The sequence below is a fragment of the Apaloderma vittatum genome, unplaced genomic scaffold (assembly GCF_000703405.1).
Source record: "Apaloderma vittatum isolate BGI_N311 unplaced genomic scaffold, ASM70340v1 scaffold2371, whole genome shotgun sequence".
NCBI lineage: Eukaryota > Metazoa > Chordata > Aves > Trogoniformes > Trogonidae > Apaloderma > Apaloderma vittatum.
In genome coordinates, this window is record NW_009697195.1 from 40,189 (window position 1) to 68,140 (window position 27,952).

Here is a 27,952-nt window from a genome sequence, read left to right on the forward strand (position 1 = left end):
AGTACCATGACACCATCTGCCCTAAGTTTTGTAATTTTTCGTTGTGTGTATTTATGAACAGTTGTTTGAAAATATAACATATCTCTTGATTATTTAAGACAAATTTTCTTTTTCTAAATAGGCTGTTGAGTACAGCAGTATGCTCTAGGTGAGGAATATAGGAATTTGGATAAAGAAAAATGTATCACTTCAAAGCAAGAAGAATGAGATGGCATAGCTGGGACCAAAAAGTATTTAGCAATCTGCTGTGCTGCAGCTGCAGGTAATGCCTTATAAAAGCACCGTTGTCTTCAGTTGTCATCCTTCAGGATCTCCCTAATTTAGAGGATTTTTGCCACTTTGGTACATGGGAGTATTCTGTAAATGTAAGGAATCTTCTATTACTCTCACATCACAAAACTTCTGGGTAGATTGGGAGATGGTGAGAGGAGAAACCATGCTAGGTTCTTGCTGAAATACGTTCTCCCATGGCTTCTGGGTTTCCTGCGGAAATACTGAAACCTGCGTGGAGACATTGTGCCAGATCTCATCATGGCAACAGGGCTGGAATTTCAAATTGCCATCTTGAGGCTTTTTTACCTGTATTCCTTTAGGCCAGCGAATGACATCAGAAATGCAAGTGGCAGTATATTTCGTCCTCATGAGATGTATTTTGTGTACTCAGCTCAATATACCTTGCTGTATCTCTTTCTAACTGCTGTTTTTGAAAAACATTTTCAGTGTGAGGGAATTGAATTATGGCAGTTTAGAGACTGGGTTACAAGAAATTGGCTGACAGTAACCGCTGGAGAGACTGAAATTATGCTTATTGGCTTTGGCAGGATGGATGCACAGAATGACATTTCCCATAAACTCCCAACTTCTGGTGCACAAAGCTGCAGGTGGAGAAAGAATGTAGGTTGAGATATAACGAGCTGGGGACTCGTCTGAGAAAATCTGGTATTAGTTGTGATCATGCTACGTTTCTCTATCAGAGGAATCTTTTCCCCAGTTATTTTCATTCTGCAGGATAGTCTGCCAAGACAGACTAATGTATTGGCATGTCTTTGAAAGTTTGCAAAATGAAGCAGTGATATAACTGTCAATAAGGCTGGTGGTTTGGGTTCTTGTATGAATTCTCTTTGATTCTGTTCTGAACCTGCCATGAGTCAGAGTTCGCCTTTCTTGAGGGGCACCCCTGAGCAGAGTAGACCGAGAGAGACCTGTGTTCATGGTTAGTTCTTGCTGTAAGTAACTTTATTGCAAAATACACCAACCTGGTGATGTTGGACAGTTCAGTGACATGCATCTTGGGGGATTGCAATTAAATACATAAGAATTACAGGTTAAAAAAGTCTTCAGGTGTGCCTTGGCCTTTGCATTTCCAAGTTGTAAGTCTATTTCATATGTCCATAGTTCAGGCTTTAGGGAAACTCAAAGTTCAGATTTATAAGAGTTTCAAGAATTTGTTAAAAAACACACCACTTAGTATCCTGGCCAGCTATTTAACTCCCCAACAGTGGGGTGTTGTTAATAAATAATGGGAAGTGATAGCACAGGTATATTTGCTTTGCTTGCATCTGATCTGTTGTGCAGTACTTTCCTTTCAATTCATGAGAAAGCCTGTAGGTTTTGGTTTTTTTCTCTTGAACATTCTGAAGACAATATTTTTCAGTCTGATATGCCAACTTATCCATAATTTTTTGTGACTTTCTTCTGTTATTTTATAGACCACTTCCATCCTGTGTATTTTAATGTTTTGTGGTTCAGTGTTGCTTGTGAGGTACACAGATTATTATGCAGGGCATGTAGCATTATTATTGTCTGACTAACTTTTCTATAGGTAGAGGAATTGCTTTTCAAAATCTTTGTTGTTCATGAGGAGAGGATTTGAAAAAAGCCTACTTAAGTTTATTATTTGTAGTCTGAAAAATAACAGTAGCCTTCAAATTGCTCTCTAGGCTTTGAACCACTCCCATTGTTAGGATGTAAGCGTTGGATTAAGCTTCTCTGCAGCTCATCCTTTGACAGAGATACCAGTTCTAAGTTACGCTATTATTTCCATGTGTAGTGTTGTTTTATTATATTTGTCATTAAAAAAAAAGTGAGGTGATACTTTAGTATATGTTGAGATGGAGGGGAGAGGGATCTCAAAACGTAAGTATTGTATAGATCTATCTATCTATCTTTTCTGCTGGAGGCACTTAGAATCAACTGGAACTTGTGCCTTTTTGGAATGCCTCTGAAAAGCTGAGCTGCAATAACCTGGTAAGAAAAAAAAAATAAAATCACAAAAGTGTAGATAAGGATTTCATTGTCCTCTTGGAAAGATGATGCTTAATCTTGTTGAGTTTCTCTTGTCGAGTTTCTAAGATGATAGAACACAAAGGACAGTAACTCATTCTGTAATGGTCTAGTGATGTGATCAGTAAAGGAAAGGCAAAGATCTGGGAACACAGCACGTGCTCTGAACCTTGCTGAAGAAATAACAGCGTGTCGCTCCTCTGGGCAATGTAAGGAGGTGTTCCAGTGGTGTCAAGGGCAAAACAAAAGTCTGCTTCTTTGCCTTTTCTCATGTCATATTTAGCTAGTGAAATTATTATTCAGTAGCCAAAGAATTTAATTGTTGATAAGACATATCTAATAAATCTCCACTGTCCTGAGCTGTGTGGCACTTTTTTGTGATTCATTGTTGGATATTTTATTAATTCAGTCTTTACTCAGCCATGCATTTTGAAGAAGTCCAGAAGTTCTAAGTGGGAATTGAAATAAGTGTAATTCAAAAACTGCATAGAAAGAAGCATACTCAAAAAATATATTGTATTCTGCCTTCACTTGTGGATAACTAATTTCAGCAAACTTCAAAGGAGATAGGAAGACAGAACGCATGTAGTAGGCTCTGCAAATTAATAGAAAGCCATGTTCCTCATCTGTTGTGAAATGTGAAATTCTTGAACAGTAGATACATATTGCCTTAAAATCACCTTCCCTGTGCTTTCTGGTGTTCTTTGAAGTCTAAGAATGCAGAACAGCCCACGTAATGGAATATTTTACATGATTGTAGCATCCCTAGTGAATTGGAGGAGAAAAGGTCAATCTCTGCTCTGAAGGGGCTACATAATACAGCCCGTCCTGCTCCAGTGTCTCTCAAATAAAGAAAACATTGGGTTTTGATTTTTTTTTTTTGTACCCTGGGATATTCTCCTGGGGCCTCTTATTTTGATGTCAGTACAAGTTATTTTCTTTCTTCACTATGCCATACAAGCAGTACGTTATTGTCACAAAACTGTACTTTCATTTTAAACAATTTTGTTATAAAAGGTCTCCCTGGGAATAGCTTCAGGTTTAACTTGGGTAAGTATCAGTCTGACTCAATGAGAATTTTGAAATTTATTCCTGTGTTATTAACAAGATAGGTAAAACATAAAGCATGTAGGTGTGGTTGCTTTGTTGAACTTCACAATTGACTAAGCATGCAGTTTTTCCAGTGTTTTCCAGATAAAGTTGAACAAGAAATCAAATTACTAGCTTGCCTCAAAGTTGAGCAAGGCAGGTAACCTCGAATCTGTCAGAGAAGCTTGGGTTGTCTTACATTGTGTTAGCACCAAGTAGTAGTTAGGTATGCATTTCAGTTTCTTTGGTGTATTTTTGTCTTGTAAAATTAAAAAAAACGCCAGATACAACACTTGAAAACAGTAGTTGATAGAACCCACAGAAATGTTGCTGTGTGTAGTCTGCCAGTATTGCCATATTAGTTTTCTTAACTGAAAGCCCAGAAAATGCTTATAAGGCAGGAATAAAAGGCTGTGTAACTGGCAGCCTAAAGGCATGCAAATCCTTGTATAACAGGAAGGACCTAGTTCATTGGAAACATCATCTCTTTTTTTGTTTTGGGATTTTTTTTTTGCTTTGTTTTGTTTTTTAAACTTCATATGCAGCTAGAGAGAGATATTTGTGTTCCTAGTATTATTTGTTTTATACTATCACATAGCTGTCTGGTGCAATAATTAAGATTTGTGGTAGCAGACTGTGAAGAGTTATTTTGAGACACTTTGTTTGTCCCTACGATACTCCATGGGCTTGTACATTAGGTTGTTTCCCCGTTTAGCTTGTTTTGAAATGCCGATGAGCCCCAAACTTGTAAGGGAGCACTGATGAAACAAGAGGAAGAGCCAAAAACAGAGAAATGCATTTGGATGTGGGCTGAGTCTGGAGTTTTTCTTCAGCTGCTAACCACAGCCAATCTAAACTACTCTGGCAGCCCACTGTCCGTATCCTCCAAGTTTATCTTCTTCAGCTTCTTTGACATCAGAGAACATCTTACCTACACAGTACTGTGAAATCCTGAATAATATGTTCTTCAATTCAATAGAGCGCAAGTTCTTTTTCTGTCTCCTCCAGAATCCTGTGACTGTATGACTGGTGTCCTGTTTTCATGCTTGATCACTCTGTTCTTCCAGAGCATCTGTGGCTTGAGCTGTACAACCTGCTAAGTCTGACCTCATGTCCTGGAACTCTCTAATTGCAGCACTGTCGTGTAGATTTTTGTGATAATCTGAAAGGGGTAAGGAGCCCCACTACTGTTCCTGTATTGCAAAGTTGCTCCTTCTCTAGTGCCTTATGACATAAACATGTATATAATATTCTTTTTCTTGTTTACTTGTACATTCCCTTTTGTCTTTGTATATTTTACTAATGTTTTGTAATTAGTTGCTAAAATTATTTAAATATTTAAATGTTTGTTGTATTTAGCTCTCCCAAAGGTCAGGGTCATTGTACCAAGGAGAGGTTAAATAAAATCACTTTTATCTTAGATGAGTAGGGTACCATTTTAAAAAAAAAAAAGGATAAAAGGCCTTGGTATATTAGTAATGCGTTTTTGCAACGTGTTTTCTAAATCTAAGAAATTCTGAGAAAGACTGCATAGCATCTTGAGCTGTCTTCTTTTTTTTTTAAGAAAAAACACACTAAGCTCTGCAGTCTAGTAAAGTTCTGGTACGTATTTAAAATATTAGCAATATCCTTTAAAATAAAAGCTGAGCAGAACAAATTCCTTTTTACTTCTTGATAAAAAATGCCTTGAAAACTGATAATGATCCAAATGGGAAATTTGATTCCAGTCCCTTTTGAAGTTAAATAAGAGCATGTGAATCACCTCTAGCTTTCCAAACTCTTCTTATATTTTTATTTTTTAATATTGGAAGGCTGCAGCCATCATTGCGAGAGGGCTTTGTTTGAATAGGAAGTGCACAATAGATCACAAGATGCAGGTGTGGGAAGCTGTCGTGTAACATTCAGCTCAAGGGGTTTATGCTGACTTATATGAGAAAAAAATTGTTTATAAAACATTCCATAACAATGTCATCAGGAGGTTAGTCCTCTTACAATGTCTTGAAAATTCTGTTGAATATGTGGTCATACAGCATCTACCAAATGTCCTTGAGTTTTATAGAGATGATTGTATATATTTTCATTACTAAATTAAAATGATAAAATATTATTTGCTTCATAAACAGGTCCTTTTATATCATTTCAATAGAGTGGTATAAGGAGGATAATTCCACATACCATGATGTAATAAGCTTTTATAAACAGTTTTCAGTGGTATAGTTCTGAAACTGCTGTTAAATCTAATAGCATTAATACACAAATATGATCACTGGAGGTGTAGGTTGCAATAGTTCTAATCATAATCTTTTTTTCTGTATGTGTTAGATACGTACTGATGCTCCCACACATTCTGTATGATAGTGACTAGTCATAAAAATAAGAAACTTCTAAGACTGTTTAGGGGATACATACACTAAATATCAGAGACATAGCAAATTACAGTTTTCATATATGCCATTTCTGTGGCACTCTGACTCATTGATCAAGTCTGCTTACATGAGTGTGACTGCTAGGAATGCAGTCCCCTAACATGAACCTTCGTTCGTTATTTCCCTGTTTGCTAAGTTCTGGAGAAGCACTCTGCTTTCTTAGCAAGCCAATCTGTTTAGATGAAATCCCAGTTTAGTGATTAGGAAAAATAATTACAGACAGCCCACAGTATTTTTCTAGTAAAGCAACAGAAGGGAAGAAGTGTCTTTGTGGAGTAAAGCGGTCATCCTTGAAGGAGTTCATGTGGTCAGATGATGTGTGACTCCACAAAATATCTTTATATTAGTGTTTGCTGAAATGCTGGAAAAAGTTTGAAAACCAGTTGTAGTGTGGGCAGACCTGTTGCAACACAGTGCTGTTATACCTATACTTACTCTTTATTCTGAGGACACTTTATGTTTGGGGTTTGTTTATTTCGCGTGAGCTGAATTTCAGAATGAGGAGATCATTGGTTGTCAGAAGGATTTAATGCCGAGGCAGCAGAGGTGGTGCCTTTGAGCAGCCAGACCAGGAGCAGGAGTTCGGTATGGTCCTGTTGCAGTTTTAGGATTCGGCAGCTCCTGGACCGTAGTTGTTGAGCACCTGAGGCACAGTCACACCGCAGATGTAGCATAAGAAAGGGCTTGCTTTTCACTTGCAGCCCAAAACATTCTGTGATTGTTCTTGTTGGCAAAATTGCTGTCCCAGCTTCAGAGAGCAGCTTTAGCAGTCAGATTTAAGAGCTTCACAAGTGGATACAGTTTTTTAGCTCTATTCAGAGCACATATGAACTAGGCTAGTTCCCTAAACACTGCAGTCAAAACAAGAAACTCATTTTAAAAGTAAATTCCGACCATTTGTTAAATGTAGCATTTGCATTAAGAAAAATGCTGTTCTGTTCCAATTCAGTTTTCTTTATTAACTTGTAGCTGTTAAACGTGGGGAATGCTACATATTTGCTCTCCTGTTTCTACAAAAGTGTTTTGTATGTATATATGGTTATGTATTTATCCATTACTGTATAATGTATAATGTGATGATTCATCTCCTGTACTAACTGCCGTGCCTTTCACAGGCTTTTCATTGGTTTCTCTCTTCCTCACTTAAAAAAAAAATGGAAGAAGAGCTAAAATATTCACTTTAGTTAGTCAAAGAAATTTCTGCTCCCATCTTTATCATAGTTTGCTAGTAAGTTCATAATAAATTCAGCTCTCGTTGGGCTGGTGCAAAGAGTTATTAAATGAGTATTCCTTGTGCCTGGGCCCAGGTATAATGTGCTGGTGAGACAGAATCCCTCCAGAAGAGATTAGCACGTGCACAAATTACAGATGCAGACAACTCTGGTTTGGTAACTTTATCGACATATTATTACAGTATTCTTTGCTTTTGTGATATTAGAGCTAAAACTGAATTAAGTGGGATGTCTTAGAAAGGGCTGTCCTTAGAAAGAGCCACAGCTAAGAAGGATGCGCATCTGGCAGCAGGTTGCAGAATGCCCACTGTAACGTCATTCTGTAATTTTCTAAGTTCTGTCTCTTCGTGTGAGTACATGTGTTCCCATGGGGTTTTCTTCTTTCACTGAGTACTCCCTATGCTTTCTATGAACCAACTTACTCAAAATTCAATATGAAAAGCTCTCTGTCTTAGATGGTTTCTTTTTCTATGAACTATTTTAGCTGGTTACTCTGCTAAGCACACTGCAAGATTTCTTTCCATGTTTAAAAATGCAGCTCATTATTACATAAAAATTAAAAACCTAATATAACCCCCTATTGGATAGAATTGAAATATTTTTTGCATTTCAGATACAAAATGAAATTGTTCCATCAGTGGCTACTTACTGCTTTGGTTTTACTTTTAAATGAGCATATGACTTCCGTTCACTTTGTCCCTGTGTTCGTCTGCATCTCCATTTATTTCAGTTGGTTTGTTTTTACCAGAATCTTGAGGATCTTTGTGAAAGGTTCAGGATGTTGTAGCTTTTTTTTTTGGTGCCCTTTCATACATTAATGGTCTAAACCCTGAAAAAAACTCTTTATAAACGTGTGTAACTTCCTGGCAAACAAAGTGACAAGTTAACTATTTTTTTTTAAGGCAGGCTGCCTCCAAAAGATTTCTTTAAAAGAAAGCACTAGGAGTTCTCCTGGCTTCAGTCAAGGTGTGTTTGCAGGGTAGCTGAGCATGTCTTCTATTTACCCTTCACCGCCTCCACACACCATCATTGGACAGCTTTCAACCCACAAGAACAGTAGCCAAAACAATTTTAAAATACAGAGGTCAAGAGAAATTATTTTTCTTTTTAAAAAGCTGTAAGTACAACAGTGGCTTATTAACTCTTAGCACTTCCAGCCCGCTTTTATTATTCTTTTTACAAAATTAAAAAAATTACCAGAGTACCTATACAGTACTCTTAATGTGGAAGGGGACAGATGACAACTGGAGCTGCCAAACTTAAGCACTTTGGCACCAGTGTACATTTAAAATACCAGGAGTAGCAGGCTGCTCACATAAAAGTTCATCTGGTTACAGCACTAAGAAAGGAACAGTGACTTTAAATAAATTCAATTTGAATTTCTCAGCAACCTGGATCCTAAGGCTTACTTAGCTCTGCCCAAGTACAGGGGCAGGCTCTGACCTGGCGAAGGAGTTATCAGTCAGGTAAGGCATTGCTGATTTTAATCTCAGCCTTAGAGATGGCTGCATATTGGTGTTTGCAAATGTTTCAGTGCTGGATTGCATGTACTTGGACAAAATTAGTATTTATTCTTCAACAAGAATGTCTGGTATTTAAGAGAGTTAAAGATTTTTCCATTAATGGCTTCAGGATTTGGTGAGGTTTTGATGGCCTGGTGACAGAAAGCATTGTTTTGTGGAAGCTCAGGTGCAGCTGTGCTCTTGCACAAAAAGGAATAATAAAATCTTAGTTAATTTTCAATAAATAGTATTGGTGGATTCCTTGGAGACTGACATTAATTAATCCTAAAACACACACAGTAGATTTGTCAGCATGATGGATGTAAGTTGTTGGAAAATTATTTTAATTGGGCTTTATTTTCTTTGTAAGATCAGTTTAAAAGCAAAAGGAAAGTTTCTGGAGTGATACGACTTTCAGCAGTTCTAAGCAGAACTATTACGATAAAACTGTGTTTTAACCATTCACAAATACATTGTATTAGTCTCATCTCTAATCATGCAGTTGAAGTTTAATTTAATTTTTCTGTTTTCAGTGAGTGCAGCTGAAAAAGACGAAAATCAATTAAAGCACGTCTTAGTTCTGGAAATACAGGAGGTGGCTCTGTTTAGTTTTATGGAAGTGAATCAGCATCCAACACATTAATCTTCACAATATAAGCAACTTTAGAATAGACGGCTTAGAAATAAAGGATATTACTGCACCTTAATGACCTTGAATTACTCAGTTCTACCTTTTTCTCTTCAACCCAGTTGCTGATCTCCCTTGCAGCTGGTTGCTTTGCTTTGTAGTCCTATAGAGCTGTTAGTGCTGCCTGCGCTTTTCCTGCTGTTGAGTGTGACACCTCTGGCAGGGGACTGGCTCCGGCTCATCCCAGCCTTTGTATCTCTTCCTTCAGGTTCCCAGTTTGGTTCCCAGTCCTTTTAAATGCAAGAGACTAGCTAAGTTTTACTACAGTAAATAGGCTCGGGATAACAGTTTTGATCATCTTCTTTGCTTGCATTTTGTGGGTGTGCTTGTGTTTCCTTGGAATACTGGCTGCACCATCTTTAACACGGGACCGAGCACACCAGGACCCGTGGCAGGACAAGCCACACTTTGCCAATTTTACTGACCGTCTGGTTTAGCAGCAACAGGGAAATGGAACAGCACTTTGAATAAGAAACTAATGAGTTCATCTGACTAACAGCACCAGGGCACTTGGGATTCTCAGTGGATATCTTCTGTACCAGGGCAGGAAGTTTCTTCTGGCCCATGAGACCAGGCTGGAAACGAGCTGAAGTAATTGTGGTGAGGTAATTAGTGGATTGCAGAGGAGGAGGGAGGAGATGCAGCGTGAAGCTGCTCTGTAGAACCCTGAAGGCAAAGACAGAAGATTTCATGGAATACAGCAGAGCTGAGTGTGGACAGCAGTGGTTACGTGAGGAGATGTAACAGCTGATTTTTTGCTAACTGCTCTGGACAAGCTAGTTGAGTTGTCAAGCAATGATTGCTCATTCCAAATGACTGCCTGCCTTCTCATTTCATAGTAAATAATGTTACTCGTAATTTATTTGTTCATACACATTGAAGATGAAGACAGTGCTAATATTCTGGGAAAACTAGTAAATTACACAACAGGTTTAAGCACAAGTTCAGTCAATTACAGTAGAGTGCTCATACTAGCCAGGAACTGTGGTGTAGAAGTTCTGGAGTAGATTTATGACACAAACCCAGCCAAGCAACAAAACTGAGCAGCAGCAAAAACACTGTGAAGAATTAAAATCTTATTTTTGGAGTACTGGTGGGAAATTCAATACCTAGTTAAAAATAAATAGAGATAGATGGCAAAGGATGTATTCTAAGCCACGCTGCTTTCATCATACCATAAACTGTTTTTATCTATGTCTGAAGTCTTAAATGATTTTGAAATTGCCTTGATTGTAACATATCTGTAAATCTTGCAGAGCAGCTGCTGTTACTATTTCACTGCGTTATAAAATTGTCCTATATTTTTCCATATGGTAGTCTGGTGTTTTTATAGTTGTGTATCCTTTTGGCTAAGTCATATGAACGTAAAGAAAACAGTAGAACAAGCTAAAACAGGCCCAGCATGTTTTCAGTCAGAAATCAAAAGCTGTCAGTAAGATGTAGGAACAGGATGCCTAAGCTTCTGTTCAGTCAGCTATAAAAAGCAGGGAGAGAGAACCAATGATGTATGTGAATGTATAAATGGCAAATAAAAAACTCCAACCTACGAAGCATAAATGGATCTGTTATTGTAAACTAATTATTAGTGAGGTGTGCTCCTTGGTGAGCTACAAGTCTGTGTGGATTGGGAACTATTTCCCATTTCAGGCGTACTCTGTACATTTGATGAACACTCCAGATTGTAGCATAGCAGCCTATTCTAATGTTTACATTTTTGTGCTTTTACAGCTAGAAAGAGTATGTTTTAGGACAGCGCATGCATTGGCAGTGACATCTGTTTCTGGAGAAGAAAATACCTTAGCAGTTCACTTCATATTCTGCTTATTTTTTCATTTCAGAGTGCTGTTGTGTAATGTTTGCACACTATGATAAAGATGTTTGTGCTAACCTCTACATATGCCACAGTTCTCAAGGTTTAATGTGGGTTTCTGAGGAACTGTGACTTCAAACCACTGTGCTTCTTCATGGCTTCCCTGAGCATCTTCCATACTTTCCTTCTCTGGTTCTTTAGCTCATGACACTAATCAGGTGTGATGACCCAGTAATTCTGTGAAGACAGTGTATTTAGGAGGCCTTCTCAATGTGCTTGTGCTGCAACATAAATATTGATTTGGTTAGCTTTTCTTCAGTTACATTAAAGATAACGTATGGGCCACCCATTTTACGTGCACCATTTTCACACTTATTAATGCTAATATGGGATGAGTTTTGAAACTTCTGTCTTAACCTGAAAGGGAGTTCAAAATTAAACCTGCTCCATGTAGAATAATCACTTTATATACCAAAAAAATGTTGAATCTTATCAATAAGATTCTTTGCCCAATACAGAAAACTGTGCATTAATTAAATGTAAACCATCATTAGTGCATATAGAGCTACAGATTGTGAGGATGGTGATGCATAAAGGAGACATCTTACTTTAAATTAATTGTCAGAGTAAGTAAAATGAGCTTTTAAAACATCCAGTATTCTACTAAAAAGGGGATATGATGATAACATCATCACTTCTGGCCTTCAGCAGTCTTTGAAATATTAGGAAATATTTATGTTTCTGCTTTATCTGCTTTTCAGTGATGTACCTGTGGTTATATATTTACACTCGGGCTCTGTGTTGGTAAAGTGCTCTATTAATGAGGATAAATGTTACTTAAGTGCCTATGTGAAATAAATATCTTCCTTAGTCCTTCCAGAAGTACACCTGCACGAAGCTCACTCACCATACAGCTACTTAAATTCTTCTGCTAGATTAGCATCAATGTGCAGCTTCATTCTGTGTTATTTCTGTTGCCGTTTGTTTTTCCAGTGCATTTGCTTTATTTATTTTGGTGGTGCTAGTATTATTTGAAGTTTCTACGGCAACCTGTCCCCATCTGCTGTTATAAGATATGCTGGGATTTAGTTGCTAGGTGTTGAAGTTTGTCATCTTACTCACGTGACCCTAATGTTTTTCAGTGTAGCTTTTCCTGTACATGTTGCAGCCCCGGCTAATATGGGCTTTAACAGCAGTGGAAAATATTCCGCATTCTTTCTGCTTCACTTAGGCTTAGAAGCCCTATTTGTTTTACAGAATACATCTGTGATTCCTTTTGATGTATGTTGTATATACTCAACAAAAACAGTGTTTCTTTTACCTTAGCCATCATTTTGCAGCATTTATACTTAAGCCAGCCAGTAGTACAGTACATTTAAATTTGATACTAACTGTGCCTTTTTTTAAGTGGGCAGGGAGTTTAAATGTTTCCTGAGGCATTTTCTTCCTTGTCTCATTTGCATTTGACTACCTATTTACTCATGTTCCTGCTCCCCATAGAACTGCAGTGTTCGTACTATTGATTTTCTTATTCCTTTACACATATTTTTGAAAGGCTGGTTAATTAGAAAAGCAGAGCTTGATGCTGTTTCTGATCTGGGTTCTTTTACATTTAAATGTGAATGAATGTTTTTAATTTGGAAAACATATTTTGTTAGATCTCTTCATAGTAACGCAGTGTATTCAGAGTTATTTCTGTTAAATATTGGGTTGTATTGTCTCATCAGTCAAGTGTTTACTTCAATATATTTATTTTTTGTATACTTGACCTAGTTCTAATCAACCTTTTCTGCTGTAGCTCACAGGATGTATCCTAACAAGCCTAAGCACAGCTGAAATGACTTGTCAGGATTCTGTCTGAAGAACTTCACCTTCTTTGCCACAATCCTTTTTATAACATCCAATCCCTACATACAGAGCTTGACTTGATGAAATAAATTTTTGAGACACAAGCATCAGGCCGCTGTGTTTGTAGGCGTTGCTCGATTCTGAATTTCTTCTCTGCATGCAGTGAGCGTGCAGGCTGCGTCCCAAGTGGTGTTCTTGTGCAGAACTTGGTGTGTTTTCAAGCAGTTTGTGCTCTTTGCACGATTCCAGTAAGAGGTGCCTAAACAGCCTAGGAGTTGAGTGAATAGCTAGAGATTTGCAGATTTGATCACAGCAAGTTCTGCCACAGAGAATGCTAATGCCGGGAGTGCGCGAGTACTTCAAAGATCAGAGGCTGCATCTGAGAAGCGAATCTTTATTGCTGGCATTTGGGGATTAGGAGGGAGGGGCGAGCTTTTAACCTATGAAGAAGCTAGCAGTTAATTTCTAATAGTTGAGATCTCTGCCACGAAAATTATTAAAGATCAGACAGTGTTTTGTCTATTTTCCTGCTTTACAGTCTCATGGAAATAATGGAGGAAGTTTTTGTAGCAAACCAGCTTTACTGTCACCTTCTTTTTGATGTATCATTCAGTCCCACTGATGTGAATTTGACAGGTTTGGTGCGAGGTACTGGCCAGCAATATGTGAGTTTTTTGGTTATGGCTTTCTTCAGTAATCAAGGCTTATCATCTCTTAATTTTAAAATCACCATGCACAGTAACTAAGAATAGCTATTCAAGCTGTAGCATAATCACACATATAGCTAAGCACATTAGAGAAGTTGGTTTCAAAAAAAGAAATAACCTTCCTAAAGTCTTTATGCCGTTAAGCAATGTAATTACATCTATTCAATGCTTGTGAAGAAATGCTGCTTATTTCAAGAAGTGATTATTTAACACGAGTCTAGAGAGGCATTCGGTGATGAATGTTTAGCTACTAAAAATACAAGCTGTTTTTCATGTACAAATCTCTTAACTTCTGTCAGTAACCTTTTTTACCAAATCAAGACATCAGAAGAAAAAAAGAAAACACAATTTCATTATTGAATCCTTTACAATTCATTCATATACTTTCAGCTATACATGAAACATCACAGGAGAGATTTGTCTGATCCAGAACTGTAAAAGTGAACTACTACAGCAGGAAAACCAGCATTTCTTTTTAGAAGAGCATCAGTACCCGAGAACACACGATTCCTTACCTGACAGCTTTTGATTTACCTGCAGAAAATGTGTCTTCTTAGCCTTAAAAAGTAGGCAAGCTTCTCACTGGCACTAATGTTACTCCAAAAGAAGGTGTAATAGGTCCTTTATATTGTAATTTTCACTGTTTAGATGCAAGAAGTGTGCTGAGTCTGCTCACGTAGGAGTAAATAAATAATAAAAAAAGCAGTACAAACTGAGCAGCAGCTCGCATAGAAACTAAAAGACCTCTAGTGGCCAGAACCTGAAGTTAAGGGCAGCTTCCCTGCTCTAAGTGCGAGACAAAATGGTTGGGTACGACAAGCAGCAGCTGGTGACTTGGGCAGTGTGTGCCATTGTTGCTGTTTTGATGTAAGACAAGTATAAAGTGAATCAGAGCTGAAAAGGGAATCCGATCAGTACCAGGTGGAAATTAAATTCTGATCAGAAAGGCAGGTGAGTCCCTTGTGTCAATTCTAGACCAGTGTGATGCAAAGATCCAAGTAGATCTCGAAAATTTTGCAAGCTCATCTACTTTATTAATGACATCAAAACATTTCAAGCAGATTCACTTTTAAAACAGTGATTAAACTTCAGCAAATTAAAAGACATCAGTAAGGAGGATTCTTCAATGTCTTAAAGGAAACCTGCAAATCATTAAACTCCCTATTGTTGCTTGAGAAATAAATGCCTTTGTGGCTTTCAGTACATGATAGTGAAAACCTAGGATTATAAATCATTTTATATCTTCCAAAATTTCTACTTTAGGAATTAAGAAAAATAAAATATTTCCATCTGAGAAAGTTTGAAAGAACTTTGGAGACATGAAAGTAGTGATACTCTATAAAATTTTACAGAGCCCTGTAAAAGCTACTTAAATGCCTCCAAATTGTAAAACATAACCTTTCTTCCAGCATTTCCTCCTATGAACAGCTTATCTTTCTAGAATGATTAGAAAATTTTAATGCTAATGTATTTCTTTACTGTGAATTCTTACTGGAAGAACCCTAAGCCACATCACATGCCTTTTGGGAGTCTTATGGTCATACTGAGTTGTGCTTTGTACATTAAGTTTTCTCATCACAATGTGTGTTTCCACATGGTCATTCATAAATGACATAACTTTCTCACCAGAGCCCACCCCTTGCCTGGGAATCTTACAAATTACACTTTTTGAGTTCTTAATGTGTTTCTTAATCTGGACACGCAAAGCTTGCATATTATTTTTACATCCATAAAAGGATTTATTAGGCATTTAGCATAGTTCAACTTTAGAAGGAATATGATCCAATACCTTCAGTACTGTGCATGTGTCGATTACGGTCTGGTTTTCTTCCAGAGTCATTTTGTGGCGTGCATGACAGCGATCTTAAACCAGATGAACAACCAGCATTATTCGGTTTACATCGAAACGTTTCAGACAAGTTCAGAATTAGTGGTGAGTATAAAATGATCATGGAGGTGTGATAAATAATTATTAATATTTCATTTCCTGTGAAAAAATCAGTGGTATTGTTTTGGAGTGTCTTGTCTGATCCTTGGAGCAATGAAGTTTGTTCCTGTACGTTTTCTCCCTCTGTGTCAGTGTGTTGATGCCTTCTTCTAATGGTGACCTTGGACAATACTGTCATTTGGAAAGACCTGCTGCTGACCCTAGCATTGAGGTGGTAATATAATAATCAATAATAGATAACAAGATCTTTGTGTTATACTGTTCTGAGGAGGAAAATAAACAGAAAAACCACAACAGGACCAACTCTCAACTAATTGATCCCTCCCTCCCCCACTTTGCACTTGGTGATCCACTTCTACTTTTCATTTTCACTATCGAGTCTACTCCTGGTCCAGATAGTGGTGTACGCTAAATGCGGTAAATGCCTTATTCTTGAAACACAGCTTTTAATGCCAGTTGTTTCTGGCATAACTTAACAATACTTGGGGTATAATCGAATTTGTAGCAGTGGTCACTATGCTCTAGAAGGTTTCTGTTGTCCTGTATCTGTCCTTTAAGTCTCCTGACATAGCACTGAAATAATTCTGGACACTGGCAAAGGTTTTGATTACATCTACAGTGTGTTCATGGAAGTAATATTTTCAGTTTGCAAGATTTGTCCATTTCCCTTTCTTTCTTAAAGTCAGAGTGGTGCCGGAACTGGAATGCAACCCAATCAAATCTTGGGTAGCTTTTGCAATTCTTCATGTGCTTTAGTTTACTTGAAAATGTAGCAGTAGTATAATGTAATTTCAGCTTCCAAGCGGATGGGGTACTTGATCTGAGAGGTTTTAGTAATCCCTTAACTACTTAAGCACTTCTGCATAGGTAAAAAAGCAAACAAGACACCAATATATTCATTGGGGTTGCTGTTTTTCAAGGTATTGGTTTGTAGTCTTCTCATATTTTCTGTACCACAAATATATCAGTGAAGATGAAAAAGATTTGTTTTCAAATAATGTTGTTGAGAGCTATTGCACACTTGGTTCTCAGTAAGTGATACGTCAAGAAAGAGTACAGACTTGGCAGAGAGCTGCTCCTCAGGCTATGGCAGTAGATGATGACAACTTGCAAGCCTCACAGACTTGTAGGTGACTTGCTCGGAAGTGCACAGGTAGAACCGCCTGTATGTGCCATATGTGAAATACACCTGAAATGATTCTGCTTATTTATTTAAGTTCATTATGCAGTGATCTTAAATACTTACAGGAAAAGTAGCGTTTGTTTTGTTTGAAAACTTTCTGACAGTGCTATCATTTTGCTTAAATTTAGAATACTAAATTTGCACTAAATGGACTGAATTAAAAATCTTGTATTTTTCAAACCTATTGTTTCTTTATGCGTAGTACGACTGTTTTGCTAAACAATGAAAACTTCATCAGCTGTACTCTAAAGTACTATAGCTTTTTCTTTCTATTCATTTATGGCTTATCTTTTCTTAAGAGGCCAGCATAATGAATTTTAGCTTTTATTTGGAATCTGAGACTGCTGTTTAAAGGACTTCAGTTCTCATCCTGGGCTTACTGATGTCACCAGGAATTTTTCCATTGACTGCACTGGGAGCAAAGTTGAGGCCTCCATCTTAGTTCTTCAACCACAGCAGGAACACTTAAACTTGGTGTTATGCAGTCACTGACTTACTGTGTTTTGTTGTTCTAGGACTTCTTAATGGAAACATTCATAATGTTCAAAGATCTCATTGGAAAGAACGTTTACCCTTCAGACTGGATGGCAATGAGCATGGTGCAGAACAGGTAAAATGGGGCTGGAGGATCCATGCTGATGTTTCACGTGCTTGTGAAAAGTGAACTTGATTCATATCTTACAGAAAGTTTGGCTGTGCAGTCTAAGATGAAATCATTTATTGACAATACATTAAGCCTTAGCTGTTTGTGCCTTAAGTCCATTTATAATGGAAAGGAAAAAAATGTATCTAATGGTAAAGTGGAAGTATATAGTTGATCTCCATGTTGACAGTCAGCAAAAGTCAAACCCTAAAAGGCCTGTTGGATCTTAAACATACAATTTCTGGACATGGCTGGAATGTCCTCACTGACACATCAGCAAGTTCGTTGTGATGCAAAAGCTCTCTAACACAGTTTTCTTTCTGAACAAGTGTGGTTTCTTGAATTGCTAAAGGGTCTGATGAAATAGGCCAAATCTTTGAGCACAAGAAGCTGTTTGTAGGAGGAGGCTGGATCCATGATGCTTACTGTAGCTTACACTGAGGAAATGAATTGCTATCCTGTACGTAATTTGGGGTTTCACTATGATTGATTACTTCAAACTGAGATACGTTGCCTCTGTAGATCAAGATGACATCTAAGCAAAAGTTTATAAAATCAAATTTATTATTCTCCCTGTTATCTGCCCTGTAAGAACTTGCTATTAAGTGTTTGAGTATTCTTACAGTATAAAATTGATTGAAGGCAATACCTTTATCCACAGCTGTATTCTGTTTTGGTGTTAACCTAAATGATGGAGGGATAAACAAAGTATCGCTGGATCTCTGTTAAGCCGCAGAACCACTCTTGTGCTGGAGTTCAGATTGCAAGTAGCATAAGTGAAATTTCATGTCATATAGATTTTGCTGCCACATGAGCTCTTTTCAATTTGTCATTTACAAGTCAAGTTGTGCTGAATTGGAAAGAGGGCAGGAGTGATCTTTGTGCACCTCCACCACTGATAATGGCTTTGGACAGCTGGCTCGGCCAGCTTATCACAGATGGATCTCCTCTGAGTATCTTTGAAATATTGCTTGTTTGAAGAGGAAGGAAATGTTCTTCCCTTGAGGTGTGTTGTGTTGTTTATTATGGGCATCAGTTAGAAACTGATGTTTTTGGCAACAAGGAAAGGCTAGTATATAGGGAACAGGATGGGCTTTGTGAGGATTTATTTCCTAATAATTGTTCCCAGACACTCAGAGGTTACCAGCTGTTTTCTTTTTGTGTCTCAAGTCTATAACAGAGGAAATCAAGGGAAAGTTGGACAAAGTGTGCAAAGTAAAGCACATGGCTGCTCTAAACAAAGTTAGTGCATTCAGTTTGTTTATTTGTCAGCTTGTGGGTGAGGAAGTTTCCTCAAAATTCAGACACACAGAGGTTTTACAAGCATCTGCCTATGTAGAAGAAATTGAACAAGAAAGGAGTCATGAGCATGTAACCATACTGTGTTGTGGATTTTTTATTCTTTTTTTATTTGCTGATTTCCTTCTCTTCATACTTTGTGGAAATCATGGCTAAAAATTTCACTGGAAAGGATCTGGATTTCCAGGAAAAAAAACCACTTAATTTTACTTTTTTTTTTTTTTACTTTGTTACCTGCAGGACTGAACTTATTCTTGCTTTATATTCTCAAAGAAACATTTGGAGTTTACATGCTGGGTTGGTTTATGAAGTGAATATGCTTTCTTTTTCTTTTTTTGAGGAAAACTTCTGTTGATGATGTGAATTTTGACCGCCTGTACTATCACTATTTTAGTTTTGTAGAAATGGCAGTAACACTGAGTTTTCCTGAAGTCACAGGGAGACTAGTCTAAAAATTAAGACTCTGAGATACACAAGTTACAATTAACAGCGTTTGTGGAATTCTAAGTTATTTGAGATGTCATGGTTACGTAATCTTCCACTTCCAGTTTTATACAGTTGAAAAAGAGAGAAGAGATCTGATACTTAATAAAGTCAATGACTCCTGGGAGTGCTTAGTCTTGAAAAGATTTGCTAAGATATTATAGAGCATTGTGATATGAAATTTTGATATTGGATGCATTTTTTATCTGGAATTTCAGTGGAATAGTCTTAAATGAGAAGGATTTTTGTGTTTTTATTCAACAATTCCAAGTGAGGACTGTAGTCCGAGTGGGTTGTGATGATGGCAGCGAGGTTCAGGCACGTGAACCTCGCTTTCTGTCGCTCCTACACATCGATGTTAAGCGGAGACATGGGTGACCCCTCTACTGAGGTGGGCAGGCACAAATATGCCAGTGGATGTGTTTGTTCCCAATCGCATTTTGTAAATGATACTGGTTTCTTCCCACTTGTTTCTTTGTCTGAGCTAGTCTTTGGCCTATAAAGGTAAAATCTAAATCTGTGAAACTTCTTATGTTGCTGCTGCTATTTGCAGTTCCTTGTAATGTAGCCAGGATTACTCTTAAAAAGTACCAGCTTAATACTCAAGTAACCCAGGGGTCTTCTGTTATATGTAAGCATATCAGACTGTTCACGTGTAAAACTGCTTCTCTTATCCAGAAAATGCTGTTAACATCTGCATTTTCACAGGTACAGGTTTTATTTTTTAAATTCTGTTGGGGCACGGGAAGTGTCAATCCTTGCTCAGAGAACACGCCTTTGAGGCTTGGGGGCTTACCTGCTGGTTTTTTATATTTTGCCCGTTACTGACAAGAGATACTCACTTGTGGTGCTGTGCATTGGTTGATAATGCCCTCTAATGACTCTGAACTTTGTGGGGCAGTTTGGGCCAGGCAGGCTTCTAAACCTTGTCCCTCATTTGACAAGTCAAATGAGAATATTTAAAGAAAAGTCAGCATTAAAAAAACCCAAAAGTTTAGAAGCTATTCAACAGTCCTTCTGTAAACACGTTGCTAACCTACATTGACTTGGCCCTGTTTATACTCTTTGATTATGTTGCTGTTCGCAAGATTACATAAGAAAATGAGTTATTGATCTTACTTTCATGTCTTAATTTTATATAATATCAACAACTGTGAAGGGAGATTTTTGTTATCAGTCTTTACAGAAATTTGGTGGGTTTTGTTTTCTTGAGTTTTTTTGGTTTGTTTATTTTTTGATGGGGCTGGTGTTCTATGAAGTAAATTGAGGGCTAATCTAGATTTCAAGATTTGTCTTATTAACATGCTTTACTCCAAACCAGAAAAGTAGCGGAGAAGAAGCCCCAAGGGATCAGTCTGGGTTCTCTTGAAATAACAGTGAGAGAAGATAATGACATCTAAGAAAAAAAACCAACAAAAAGTGCTGGAACAGCTGAGATGTTGCTTTCTTGATTCACCTGTTCTGAGCAGGAGACTACATGCAGGCCTTTCTATGCCCTAAAGGAGGTATTTTACTGAAGAGTCTCCCCTTTCTGAATTTGCAAAAATACTAGTTACAGGCTGTTAAGGCAGGGCTGCTGTGTAACCTAGCCCGTGGCAGAACGGAGTTGGCACTTCTTCCCTGCAGGCATCCAGCAAAGCCTGACAGTCTCCCCCACAGGCTCTCTTGTATTTTGTACCTGGCAAGGAAAGTGGGCATTGAGGGGATTTTCCTGTAGGGTGTATGCTGCAGTGCAGAAATGTAACATCAGCATGTGTTTACTTAGAGGCAGAGGAAAGGGAAGAACGTGTCTAGTACTGCAGGTTTGATCCTCTTTGTGGGTAAAAGGTGTTCCTAACGAGCAGGACACTCTGATTACTCGTACACCTAAATGAAGACAGCCAGTGCGTGTTTGATATCGGGACATTTCCAGTAGATATTAGATGTCTGGCATTGGTAAAAGGAAAAGAATGAGAGAATGACTTCTTCTGAGGTCCAAAGGTTGAGAGAATGCACACAGTCATGTCCAGCAGAAGCTGTGGTTAGGCAAAGGGAAAGAATGGGAGTAGAAGCTATACGAACCAAAATTACTTAGTCAAGCTTTGCCTGTATCGATATAGAATGATTTAACTCAAATTACATCATTATTATAAAAAATATGCTGCCTGCTCTCAGATCATGTTCTGGATCCCAGAGCCCATGTGGGGGAGGCAGATGCTGTGTCTACTTGTCCCACTGGACTCAGAGTATTCTGGTATCAACAGAGAATCAAAAAGGGAAATTATTTTTTTCCCTATTTTCCTTTTTTTTTCTGTTAACAGCAAAGTGGGAAGAACACTTTTTTGTGGCATGCTAGGAGGGACAGAACACTTTGGAAATTGCTAAAATCCTCTCTGAGGTAATGAGGATATAATATCAGAGTTATTTTTGTTGTCCTACGTGGTAGATTTAATTAACTTTGTTCTAATGAAGGTTGCTTACTGCACACTTCTTACTAGTTGCTACTGCTTGTATGTGCACTTTATTCCACTTATGGTACTTACACTGTTGGCCTTATTAAAAGCAGTAATTCCTGGGTACGTGGCATTTGTGGAGAAATGCTTTGCAGGTTTAGGTAGTACCGTAGAGTCCACTTATCTCTCAGCTGTTTGTAATTTTAATTGAGGCACGTAATTCCTCCCAGGAAATTCCTACACCTTAATGTCAACACAAAGTGCATAGGGAGTCAGATTCGCTGAGTAAAAGAAATTATTAAGGAGGTTAGGAACTAAGGGGAATGTATTCACCTCCCTTTCTTCTGTTCTTCTGGGCTTTGAAATTATAATTGCTCAGATGGAGATTGAAACTACTTGATTTTATTACAATTAGTACCCGGGAACAGTTTTACTTGATGTCCAGTCTGATATGGCTTAGTACACTTAATTTTGTGTCCATTTGAGTTGTTTTTTGAACCTTGTTGGCATTATATTTAGGTGTTTAAAAATAAAAGGAAACAGGTTTTCACCAGTGCATCTCAAGGTCAGATCCTGTTTGCTGAAAAATCCATGTGAGATAACACTGACAGGTATTTTCTAACACCAGTAGTTAGGCTTTTTCTAAAATATGTTTTCATTACCTGTATATCAGAGTGTTTTCAGACATCTGTCAGAGTCAAGTGTTCCCCAACCCTTTTCCAGTCTAACTTGGATGGTTTAGCACTGCAGATATTTGGCAAAAGAGCTGGAAACGATGCCAAATTTCTTTCATTACACATACTAAAAATAGCTTCTTGTTTGCTGATGAACTGCTTTGTAACACCCTCAAGACCTGGTTCTTGTGTAGCTCACCCGCTGGAGCGGCATTATTAATTGGGGAAAATCTCTCTATGGCTGCAGATCGGTGCCACCTGCATCCCCCAGCACCTCGCCAGTTCTCAGACTGCCAGGAGCTCCAGGGTCTGTCGGTATCATTAGGTCCTGGCCAAGCAGCAAAACGTGACAGAATAAGTTCTTACTCAGCAGCAAGCAAGGGCCTGTAGGGATTTCTTTTTAAGAAGAAGACATTAGGGATTCTAGACCTATTTTTGTTGTGGGGTTTGTTTTTTTTTTCTCCTAGATCATCTGCAAATGGCTCTGATAAGCATAAATTCTGAAAATCAGGTTTTCTACACTCTGTGTATGCATGTTTCTGAATATCTCTATTTTTGGATAAACAAGTCTTTCAGAAGAAGTAGCTGCTTATAGTATTGTCCTATGAAAAATGTTGCCATGTGCATTATGAGGAGATGGCATTTCTTTAACTCATAGTCTCAATCTTTAAGTAACAAGCACACGTAACAAATGCAGTGGCTATTGGCATGCATTTTCTTTTAAATTGTCTGAAGGGAAGACCTGAACAGCTGGTACTCACAATTTAAGCGTTTTATTCAGGAATGGTATTTATGGTAGAGTTTGTGAGAGAAGGGAAACTCAACATAGTTGACAGAAAGCAGGGTAACGTGCCTTTTTCAAGCAAGAAACTTATTTATGGGAGAGGTGCTACAAACTGTTACTGCTTCTACCAACTCACTAGATGTCATAGAATATTGCAAGTTAGAAGAGAGAAAAAAAACCCCAAATTAATTATAATATTAGAAATGCTTCTCAGTCTTCCCTCCATCTGTTGGTGGAAATGAAAGCTTGTCCTATTTTCATGTTTTAGAGATATTTGATACTGCAATATATGTACACGCTATCCTTTACTCCAGCTGGTGCTGTAATATGATTTTCGATTTGTAACAATTGCGATAAGATTTAAAATCAAGAATACCATTTTATTTATGAAAATAGGGGAAAATAAATCATCCTTAACTTATAGTTAAGAATTATATTCTTTGATTATTAGAAGAAAACTCAGATTTATTCTATCCAGCTCTGCTTTAACAGTTTGCTTAAGACATTGCCTGGCTCGTTATTTGTCTTGCAGAGACTAAAGAGAAGTATTTATCTATTCATTCCTGACAGAAAAACAAAGCACACCAAAAACAATCTCCACAAGTAGTTTAGGTTAGTTTTACTCTTGTTTTTTAAAGATGTATTGGGAGTTAAGATTCATTTATGTCACTAAGTTTGGATGACGGTATTGCAGTTTATTTTACGCAAATAAAGCAGAATTTAGAAGGCTGATCTGTGGTATACAAGGAACTCCTTTCTTTGATCTCGTTTTCCTCTGGCTGCTTTTGACTGGCCTAAGCATACTTCACAGAAATCCAGTGATTTTTCTTAAGGGCTTGAATTTTCAGGGGGTCAGAATGCACTTACTCGTAGGCTTATGGCGTATTGCAGAACGCTGTAATTTTAATCTCTGGAAAGGTATTTTAAGCAACAAGTATAAATGTCTATTGAAAATATTCCTTTGTACACACATACACAAAAGGATAAATGAAGACTTATAACAAGTTCAAACAGTTTGTACTGTTCAGTCATTGCTTTAATCATGTGCAGTATTAAGGTGTGTCCTTGGACAGTTTGATTTGCCCCGAGACTAAAAATGCCTTTGCTGAAATGGAGTTTCCCTGTTGATATAAAGTCTCTTTCACGGGTAAAGGACAGCTTATTTATTTGTTTGTTTGTTGTTTTTCTTGCTGTGGCATTTGGCATACAGCATCTCAGTATTCTCAGATTTGTGTTTCTATTAACTCCAGGTAACCCTGGTTCTTGGTTGTCTCTCCCAGCCCGTACAAGAGTCAGGACTTGTAATAGTGGGAGTGGCATGAGGTTAGTCCTGGGGAAACGCAATAAGGCAGAGGAGAAGAGGCAGTTGTTTCACCGTGGGTTGTAAATTTACTTCCATGGAGAATTACGCTTCCAGCTGTGGCTGCTCTGTCTGACTGAGTCAGTTAATGCCTCGCTGTCGGTTCTAAGCCCAGCAGAGAGCATCTCTCCCATCTGTAGGTGTTTGACTCTAGCTGTACGTGACAAGACGCAGCTTTTTAACTACTTGCATCTTTCTAGCACCACACACTACAAGATGCTTATTCTGCACTAGCTCTGCGTGTTGTGTGTCGTGGTGCACAGTGGATGCCCGCACATTTTGACTGCAGACATTTAGGCTGTGAGCTGAAGCACACTGGGAGATCTCCCGTTCCTGCTCCCACCGCGGAGCATCTTGTCGTACTTGGTATAGACTGCTCGGGTGCTCCTGCTTCCGGAGGATGAGCTCTCCTGAATTAAAAACAAAGTCTTCAGTGGAGGGAACAACTCAGCACAGAAGAGGAGATTGTTCATTGGATGCTTTCAGAAAGTCAGTAAGAGCAGCTGGTACTTTCCCAGATACAGCTCTGAGTTGTGTACAGACGTCTCTAAGATTCTTTACCACGTGGACTGTTATCAAATATTTTTGTATGTTTTCAGATATTTTGATTTTAGTAACACACTTGGGGTTTAAGACAGTGAGTAGTATTTTCTACTCTGTAGAACATATCTGCAAATGAGTAAAAAAATAATGAAGCGATTACCCACATAAACTGTTCTATGTATGTCACTACAGAAAAGACTGAAAATACTAATTCAGTATTCATAATTTTTATCAGGTGTTGTAAATGCTATTGATCAATCTTTGTGTTCTGCTTTCTGACGAGTAACTTTTGCCAGGATTTTGTGTCTTGAGAGATTTTCAGGAAATCGTTATATATACAATTTTCTCATATTTGGCATTATTTTGAACACCTATTTCCATATTTTTAAACAGCAACATCACAAAATAACCCAGCTGGTGTATTCTAGACAAAAAGTATTTTCTTGCTAACTATTTTCAACAAGAATAACCGAAAAATCCAAAGTTACATGTACTATGTTACAACACAGTGCAGATTTAGAGAATGGATTTCAGATACAGAAAGCTTATGTAATGGGCTGGAAGAAAAAGCAAAGCTCAAATACTAGATTTCTCTACAGCTTTTTGTACATTTAGTTTCCTAAAGCATGCTAAGCACCACATTTTCAAAAGAGTTTGACATAAATGTTTACCCAATATGCAGTTTTGAAAATGCATTTTTTTTTATCCTAAATGGGAGAGAAGCGGTCTTTAAAACATGCTTTTTAGGTAGATACTGAAGAAAAACCTACATAGAAAGAGACTTCTGGCAAAGTCAAGAGATGTCTGATGGAGATTTCGCTTGTGTAACATCAAAGCAATTGCTTGTTCTTGTCTTCATGTGTTGTTTTTGTGCTGCCTTCTGATTAATACATTAGAACTTTTATTAGGTTTGTATACTTGACATAGTTATTCAAGGTAAAATCTCAAATAATAGTAATAAAGAAAATGAATTGGACATAGCAAACACTTTATAGCCGAGACCAGAGAAGCTGGATAGCAGTTATTTTCTGACCATGCGATTTGGATAGACTCTCTGGGTGTACATTTGAGAAAGAATTTAGGAAAATGACAATTGCTTTTTCAGTAGAATTCAGTACAACAATTATTCTTCATTCTGTAGTGATACTGAGTTGACATGAGGGAGAAATATGATTTCATGATACTAATTTCTCTGCACCGCTGGCCATGTTTTTCCAGTTACCATGGAAGTGCGTTGCTTCTGAAGTACTGCCATTATTGTGCTCTTAATAACTAGGTTTCCCATAGCGGCAATGTTTTTAAATAGTGTTTCTATCTTGCATTGCCCTTCATTTCTAAATCAATGATAGCTTGCCACATGATTGGGAGACAATTTCTGCTGTTGCTTCGTAAAGATTTTTGTTATTGTCTTTTCACCTAGTTTTCTCAAGTTTTCTCCTGCTGCTCTATTTTGATCACTGAAATAGTAAATGAGGTTTTTTCAGTCTTCCCTGCCACACTGATTGCTTATCTGCTTCATATATTCCAGGTCTATTTCATATATTCCAGGTTTAGTTTATAATTACTGATGTCGATCTCATTAACCATGACTGGCAGTTGGGGTTGGGTCTTCTCTTTATTAAACGTGCCTCCTGCTAACTTTGCACGCAAGATGCAAGCGGAAAGATGACGAAAGCCTCCAAGGGTTGACTTCAGCTGGTTTTGTTTGTGCTTGCTTCCTGGTAAAATATCTGTCAGGTGTTTTGTGAGGATGCTACTACCAAGCCAATGTAATTTATGCGGGAGTATTATTTCAGCTCTGTTATTCGCTACTCCAGAGTTCATGTAGCTGACATACTGGCAAGACCATGTCTATCAGAACTCGGAGAAGATGTTCAAAAAAATAGTGAACACATCTCCGAGGCTTTGAAAGAGCTCCCTTCGTATTCCTTATCTGCTCAAGTAGAGGATTCGCTAAGTGCTGATTGATCAGCCTTTGGAGGTTACAAAAACCACTGCCAAACTTAAGTTAATGTAACTCCTTCTGGATTTAATCTGTGGGCAAAATTCTTCAAAAGAAAAACACTTAGGGTTGTGGGAAAGAGGTCTGAGTTTTAAAAATAGTCCATATCTTCATTGGTTTTCGTGTGTCACTTAAAAAACCCCATATATTCCAACATTTTAATGGTTTCTATGAGTAAGAGCTTTCACAACAGCACAGTGGAAAATATTCTTATGAAGTTTATCCTAATTTTTCTATGTCTAATTATCCAGAAGTTTGTACTTGATTAACTTTTTCCATCTGTCATTGCATCAGTGTAATCACAGCTTTAGAAGACCTAGCAAACATGAGTTTGAGTAACTGAATGACTTCAGCCTTTGCCTCAGTATCTGGATTACTCATCTCAAAGTTGAAGCAGTGAGCTCACAAGTGTTAGTCCTGTGAACCTGAGAGGACTTTGAAGAGCATCTCACTGCTGTTGGGCCACTGCCTTAGAAGATTCATGATGAGCCTGATGAAAGGCCAGTTCCTGGTTTTGGGGAGGTTTATAGTTCTGGACCTGATTTAGGCACCTTTCCCGCAATAGTTTTGTGGACCCAGAGGTGTCCTATGTCTGAATCTCGGTGCAGAAGGCAGCCAGCTTTTGCACAACCATCTAAGAACAGGCAATGCCAATTCAGGTTTTCTTGCATTTGTTTTGGTTTGTTATTTTTACTGTAATCATCTCCTTGTTTTATGCTGCAAGGAGCTGATGCACTAATTCTAACTTGTTTGTTAAAAATAACTCGGAGTTCCAGATCTGTATTTTTAGGCTTATCACCTATTTGCACTTCAAAAACAAGGACAATGCACAGACCTATTTTACTGTTAGAGAGTCGTCATCTTCTGAGAAATAGCCTTGATATCCTACTTCGATTAACAACGTGGTTTTTTATGAATACGAGATTGTTTCTTTGCTCCATCTCAGACCCTCTGTTTTCTTTTGTTTGAGGGAGAATCAGTCTGAAATCAGATTTTTTGTCTTAGGATGACTTAAA

At 37.9% G+C, this 27,952-nt stretch overlaps 1 protein-coding gene across 1 annotated transcript in view; it reads left to right on the top strand.

The window, feature by feature from the left end:
• LOC104279963 (dedicator of cytokinesis protein 2-like) overlaps window positions 1-27,952 on the top strand; it is a gene marked incomplete at both ends in the record, with an annotated part of 78,841 nt that overhangs the window by 36,073 nt on the left and 14,816 nt on the right. The window contains 2 exons of the mRNA XM_009877443.1: window positions 15,420-15,518; window positions 17,232-17,326. Of these exons, the coding sequence (XP_009875745.1) occupies window positions 15,420-15,518; window positions 17,232-17,326 (194 nt within the window). The remainder of the gene's footprint in view (window positions 1-15,419; window positions 15,519-17,231; window positions 17,327-27,952) is intronic.